We start from the raw sequence: 7,625 nt of genomic DNA, 5'->3' as shown, positions 1-7,625 counted from the left end.
GTAACATGGAAAGCATGAAAATGGTGCTGTAGGAGGTGTTCGTACACCTTCCACTTCTCAGAGAGCAATGCTGACAAAGCCTCTTGCTTGACTATGATGAGGCCCTTCTGTTTCTTCACCTGTGTTTGAATCAGGGACTCCATGTCATGACAAAATGCAAAATGCAACTGCACAATGTGAAAAACACATGAAGATATTACCTTACTCATTGCCAATGTATTCTAATCCCACAAGAGAACACCACACAATGACTTTAAAAGTCTACAAAACAACTTATTATAATGGATACACTAGACTCAGAGTGGTTCACAATGGCATTCTGATAACACGTATGCAGAGGTAAATGTTTAACTGAGTTGGAGCTGGCCAGGACCATCTCTAAAACCTTTCAGCTAGCAGGTAGAGTGCAGAGATGAGAGGCTGCACATACATCCATGAGTGGCAGGCTCTGACAGTTGTTGAACTTCTAGCTGTGTCTATCGATTTCTGTGGTGTGCCTTACAACTGCACACCTAGATCTCAGGTGTGGAACTGTGTGGTTCATCACAGTTTGAATTTATTTGCAGCAGTCTTTCCCCAGTTACATGTGTGCTTAACACACTGAGCATTGGACTGCTACATTCAATGCCTTGTGACCACTAATTTCAATCAGTTGGTTGAATTAAATGACTCATATGCTTTACATTGCAATTAATTTCCATGTGGTCTATGTTGCTCCTGATAGGGTAACTTCCAGCTGAGGGACTCTATTGGGATTACAGAATTACAATAGAATCAAACAGCAGATGATCTTATGATTGCTTCTAGTAAAATAACTTATAGATGAAGGAATACATTGGCAGTATACAGAGTTTCTTGCACATTACACAGATAGACAGAAGTACAGAAAAAAATGCAGCGAGGTGTACTTTCTGTTACATTTTAATATACTGGAACATGCTGAAGTATTTTATCTGTAGTTTTTGACTACATTACTCAAAATATGAGAATTTAAATTTTGCTTCAGTATAATATTTTATATTTGAAGAACAGTGTGCATGTTTTGAACAGAGGAAACTTGCCCATGTATTATGAGAAATTAACTCACTATACATACAGACATTCATGAAAAATCCTGCACACAGTAGTCAATACGATCACCCTTCTAGTGGCTGCAATGAGGGTAAACTGGGTTCATAATCCTATTCATTTATGTGGTATCATCACCACCAATACCATGCCACGCAGTCCCCTTCTACAAGTTGGCAGTAACCCATGTAATGTCAATGCCAATCTGCAGCTGGCTCTGTGCACACCCTCCTCTGCTCTCACACCCAGCACCACCATAGAGCTGACTTAAAGGACGCTGCACCAATCTAGGCTCATCTCAGTCTGTTAGTCAGGTTCTGTCAGTGTTCCCAAAGTGTTATCAGTTAGCATATATTGTTATTGTGTATGACAAACCTCCCTATCTCAAGGACATGTGTTGGACTGTATTCAGGATCTGCTGTTACTCGAATTAAGTAAAACGAATTACTTGTACACTACATGTTCTTCTCATTACTTTTGCTCTCTGTCAAAGAACCCATCAACTCCTTGGAATCCACCACCAAGCTGACCAAATGCTTTAAGTACATAACAGAAAACATTAATCACTGTTGTTGGTCACTGTTGTTTGGTGAACTATAATGATACTCGGATTGGGGTTATAAATTGTTGCCACTGTGTAAAACCACAGCCTGACAAACAATTAACCACGTGCCCATCTTGGCTGTGGTACAATCTGAAGACAGCACTCTATCAAATTTTCCTCAGGAAATTGACACCTTAACTCCATTTCACAACATTGGCTCTACCAGGAATCTTCTCTCTCTCTCTCTCTCTCTCTCTCTCTCAGTATTAATTGTTACTTTCAATAACACAGTTGTCTGCTACGTACAAATGATGTAAGTGAACTGTAGCACTGCTGGTATGTATGTGCGCTAATTTTGTACATTACAGTGCCATAGTTCGTATATGTATCATAAGTTTGTATAATGTAACTGCACCACTTTGTGTTTTGCAAGCATATTAAAATTTTAAAAATTCTGAAACAATCACTCACAGAATAGAATATAACACACTAAATTACATGTATACTAGATGTCACTAAGAAAAAGAAACCATTGGGAAAAGTATCATGGCACATTTCACAGACTTGACCATCCTTCGTCAAAACATGCAATTAATAAAAAAATAAAATACTACAATTTGAAGATGAGCTCCAATCTTTGAACTGCACTGTTGTTTGTATCAGTGAGAAGTGGTGTAGAGACACAAAAGTCCAACATCTAGTATTATCATTGCATGAAAGGACAGACTCTCGTCATGGGACTACTTCAAAGAAAGTGAAGACACACACATTGAAATACCAGCTATTGAATTAACAGGGTTTGACAACACAAATAAGTTAATCATTTTCCATGTGTATCGATCTCCCAATGGTATTATGAACACTTTTTTCAATAAATTAACAGAGGTTCTAGGTACAGTCTCAAATCCTAAAGTTCGCGAAATTTTGTGTGGAGATATAAACATAAATATCATAAACATAAACATAAATATCATAAACGTAAACACAAATATCATAAATGAAACAAACAGCACCCTGATAAATAGCGTTCTGAGTTTTGGCATGGTGAAGTGGACTGGCAGGGCGAGATATAACAGAAGAAGAGGAAGACTGTAGAGATGCAGGTGCAATTATATAGTGACTGAAGTGGTATGCATGGGGACAGGGTGGAGATGGGTATTGGACAGAAGCTAGCAAAGACTGAGATGAGGAGAACTGTGGGATCAAATTACGTGATGTAAGGATAATCCCATCTATGTATTTCACAGAAGCTCAAATTTGGGTATGGAGATTCAGATAGCATGGCTTTGAAATCAAACACAATGTGTTCAGCAGCATATTCTGTCACTGGATATTCGACTCTGCTCTTGGCTGTAGTTTTGTGGTGGTCATTCATTTGAGTGGACAGCTGGATAGTAGTCATGCTCAAATGAAAGGCTGTGCTGAAGTTCAGTAGAAATGGAATATGATATGACTGCTTCCACAGGTGGCCCTGCAAGTCACAGGATGGGATATCCCTGTGGCAGAACTAGAATATGACATTCTGAGTGGGTAAATAGGGCAGGTCCTGTACTGAGTGATATTGGAGTAGGTGTGGACTTGTCTGCCTTAACTACTGTAAGTTGCTACTCTTGCTACTTCTGTTATTCATATTCCACTTTTCATTGTCATATTTATTATAATGTGGAACATATCACTATTTTACAAAGCCACTATACCACATGAGTCTTTCCAGTGTTTATTTCACTGATCATTTACAAAGCTATGCTGAAGCACATTAATCCAGTGATAGTGATAAATGGAACTTAATTTGTAGAAAGACCCCCGCCTCCCCCCTACTGTGCTCATCCACTCTTGTAAGTGGACAATTGAGAAAACGTTATGTGGAGCAAAAAGGCAAATAAGGAGACGAGGTGGTCGGAGATGGAGCTGAGGCTCAGAATGGACAAAGTGAGGAAATAAATAACCCATGCCCTTGCCAAAAGAACCATCCTGGTATTTGCCTTAAAGGATTTAAGGAAACCATGAAAAACATAAATCAAGATTGCCATAAAGCAATTTCAACCCTGGCCTTCGTGAAGGTGAAACGATTGTCTTGATTACTGTGGCACTTTTCTCAGTGTTATCCATTAAATCATTAAAATCACTGAGTAAGTGGTTAAATCAAATTAAATTGTCAATATTCTTGAAGTGCATAAGCAATAAATGTGGTGTGAGAACAAAAGGAGAGGTGCCTTTGGGGCCTGAGTAGTGTAAGCAGATGAAAAATAGAAAATTTTCAATATCTTAAAATGCATATCACACTAAATGGTCTACAATAGCACTTAGGATGCTGATAATGGACTGTAGCAACTCTGTGACCATCTCATATGTAAAACTGCTATAGCAAGAAGAAACACAATTTATGGAACATAGTACTTCATAGAGCAACACGTAAGATAGAATGAAGTGCAGGCCGTGCATAGCACTGAACACACTGACTGGAAAATAGTGATACAGGTAACAGAATAGCCAAGGACTCATTTGCAATTGTTTAAATACTACCAGTTTTTTGGCAGTTCAAGAGAGCATGCCAGGGGGCCAACCTAGATGGTCCCCATAAGCGAGCCTGTGAACTGTAGGATGCACAGTCTCTGAAATTGCCCATGTCATGGGTGAAGGTATACCAAAAATAAACTATAGCAAGTAAAAGAAATAACAACTATTTATGTAAAAAATCTTTATTCTATTTCCAGAGTGAAACTTAGTGTGTATTTATATTCATGTGGTGTACTAAGATGATAAATATCTATCATACGCAATGGATTTTGAGACATGAAATCATATATAATAGGAATGAACAGAACACTTTGTTTTCAGTGTCTACTTTTATTTGAAACTGATCTCAGATAAATTTTGTTACTTGAGAAGAGTGTCTCTTGATTACAAAAGCATTCTTTTGAATTTGGGTAACAACAACCACAATAAAAAATTAACACATGCAGTTTGATAACAACTTCCTGTCAAAACCTGACATAGCAATTTATTCTCCACATGATAAAAACTTCTATGGAAGATTTCTTCTAAAATTGACTGTACAAAACCATTTATCATGGAATAACAACACAATGTTACACAAACACTTGTTTTGACAATATTTATTTTTTTCTTGATTTTGCAGGTTACATAAACACAACAAAAATTTAACAAATTATAGTTCAGAAAGCTTGAAAACATGAAATTTACATTGACTCAAACCAGCATATGTAGGAAAAAATAAAGTAACTCCTTAACTAAAAAAAATGATTATCGCCAATGCAAAAAATAACATGCAAGTTATCCATTAAAAAAGATTTTTTTTTCTAGACCAACAGTCTTTTAATATATCATTAATACTTTCATTATTGTGTTTATTGAGCCTAAAATATCGAAGCCTATATTAAAAATCAATGGAAATGTTATTGAAGGCACTCTTCACACTATGGCAGTGTTCTATAAGGCAGGTGTGGATCTACATATACAACCAGAAGAGTAAAAAAATGGAGGCTGCTTTATAAAAATCAACCCAAAAATTCCTCACTTTTATTACAACTGAAATACTTAATTGGTATCTTGTCTTGCTAATAATGATCTTATTAGGTGGCTAGACATTGCAGTGTGTATCGAAGAAACACATTACAGCTCTTCTGGGAAACTGGAGTAGATTAAATACCTACTTCATTTGCTGCTTCAATTCCCTAAAGCATGTAGTACCTAATACTTCGAACTAGAGTCCTGGAAGTTACAGTAACCGTAAAATACACACTACTAAAATGACAAGGTCAGTGCCAGTTTTGGTAAATTCCTATGACATTACTTTAATAGCTCCTATATGATGAAAAAACTATCAATAAATCTCTTCCAGTATTGATAAAAACATGAGCAAAAATTGTAATTTATTCCAGTTACAATAAAACATTATACCAAATGCTAACAATGGGCCAGTCCACAGCTGTATTTCTAAAAAACACTTGTTCAACAACAAATAGCACTGTGAAAAGTAATTCCTTTCAGTCTTGCACAACACTGCTAGTAACTGTACATATTGCTGTATTGTAATTGTAAGTATTGCTTATTGCTCTAGCAAGCATACAATATTCTAAACCCAGTGCTGATATCCAGCTCACAGATCAAAAATTTCATGAAAACTTTTAAGCTGTGTTTTACTTTTGACTCTATAATGTGTGGCATCCACTAGAGGATTCTGAGTGACAGTAAAAACAAAACACATGTCAATTCAATGTTTGATAAGAAAGGACAGAAAACAAAATCATTCTGCACTTTCACAACGAGATACAGAATTTTAAAACTGAAGCTTTTACCAACACTCAATAATCTCATTATTAAAGTATCATTATACTTTTTTAGAAGACATACTTATATGATCAACTATCTCCTATGCAAAAAAATCAAGAACAAGAAGCCCACATGACAATTTAATGTCACAGAATAAAACTAACTAAAATCAGTGGAAGTAGCCATTTTATTTTGGCAGCTTTACTGTGTCATGTAAAAAAAAAAAAAAAAAAAAAAAAAAAAAAAAAAAAAAAAAAAAAAAAAAAAAAAAGTCAATTAGGAGAACATCATCAGATCTGGAAATGTGTAAATATTTTAATAAAACTGCCATCCCTTCCATATCAATTGACTACCAGGGAGTACTATTATCAACGGTGAGAAAAAATGACCAATTTAATTGCCCATACAATACAATAATAACAAGTAATTTATATCTACAGCTGCCAAACATTAAAATTGTGATAATCAAATAAATAACTATGTCAGCAATGTAAAAATGGCCCAAACTTTTACTCCACTCTCAGACATTTCTTATGAGCACTGTATCATTAGTCTTTTATGTTTGAAAACTTAGTATAATAGTTCTGTTAAATAAGAACTACAAGAGAAATGATATAATCCATATCACATGACATGTCTCACAATATGTTCTAAATGCTAGCAGATTCCCTAAGTGCCATCACAGACTGAACAATGTTATTGCAGAATCCCTTTGTCAGTTTGAGGTTGTCCAAAACAGAAAAAAGGACACCTCACTCTATGTTCACAACTACTCTGCTTCACATATAACACACAACAGTTCAGATAAAAAGAAAATTCAGGTATACTCAGACATGGAGGGAAAAGCTATTGGCTGATATCATTCTGACCAGCAATTATCTGATTATACAAAAAGAAGTTGTCCAAATAAAAAAGTACTGGAATGCTCACAGAAATAACAGTTCATTATTTCAACGCTATGAATTACCTTTCTTAGCAGTGTTCTAAGGCAATCTCTTCAGTATCACAACCACAAAATTGTGCAAGGCACTATGCAAGCTTGTAGTCACTCAGTGGATTAAACTCACGTTGATGTGTGGAGTTAAATGCCTCTACATATCCCCAAGAATCCATGGCTTGCTTGCAGTGTCGTTGTATAGCACGCACTTCCAGAAACGAAAGATCTTGACGCCAATGGAATGGAGCTGATTTCGAATTACGATATGTGCTGGAAACTCCACCAACATCCACTTTTGTATGTGTATCAAGGAACTTTTGAACATTTGGGTGGAAGTCCAGTCCAAAAAACTGGAACAGTTCTTTCACACTTCTGTAAGGTGTCACTGATAGATCTTCATATCTCACAACCCTGCAGAACAAAGATTTCAGTATTATAAGTCTTCACAATTAAATTTACACAGTAATTTTGAAAGCTGTTGGTGCTCAATATGCTGTTACTGATTTGCCATTCTTTGTAAGGAACTGCAGTCTTGCCGGGCCTAAGTAACGAAATACAACATACATAAATTTCCTGTTTTTTTTAAGACACATCGAATGATAGAGCAATATCTGACTCCCTTTCACAGCAATTAATATTAATCTAATAAACATTTGTAGACAATACAAAAGTTGTTATGAAATGAATTTTTGACAGATATTACCCATGTGCCCTGAATGATTGTCCCTCTCAACCTAACTCACTCTCACACATTTTGTATCAGTTAGGCACCACAGCATGAAT

The 7,625-nt window shown here is 35.9% G+C and overlaps 1 protein-coding gene across 4 annotated transcripts in view; it reads right to left on the bottom strand.

The window, feature by feature from the left end:
• Positions 1-4,329: 4,329 nt before the first annotated feature.
• Positions 4,330-7,625, bottom strand: part of LOC126183505 (carbohydrate sulfotransferase 5-like) — a 332,383-nt gene continuing 329,087 nt past the window's right edge. For all 4 annotated transcript variants that reach the window (XM_049925552.1, XM_049925553.1, XM_049925551.1 and 1 more), the window contains one exon: positions 4,330-7,253. In XM_049925552.1, the coding sequence (XP_049781509.1) occupies positions 6,935-7,253 (319 nt within the window). In that variant the 3' untranslated portion in view covers positions 4,330-6,934. The remainder of the gene's footprint in view (positions 7,254-7,625) is intronic.

This window comes from Schistocerca cancellata, chromosome 4 (assembly GCF_023864275.1).
Source record: "Schistocerca cancellata isolate TAMUIC-IGC-003103 chromosome 4, iqSchCanc2.1, whole genome shotgun sequence".
Classification (NCBI taxonomy): domain Eukaryota; kingdom Metazoa; phylum Arthropoda; class Insecta; order Orthoptera; family Acrididae; genus Schistocerca; species Schistocerca cancellata.
Note: the sequence above shows the minus strand (reverse complement) of the source record. Positions and strands in the feature narration are given on the sequence as shown.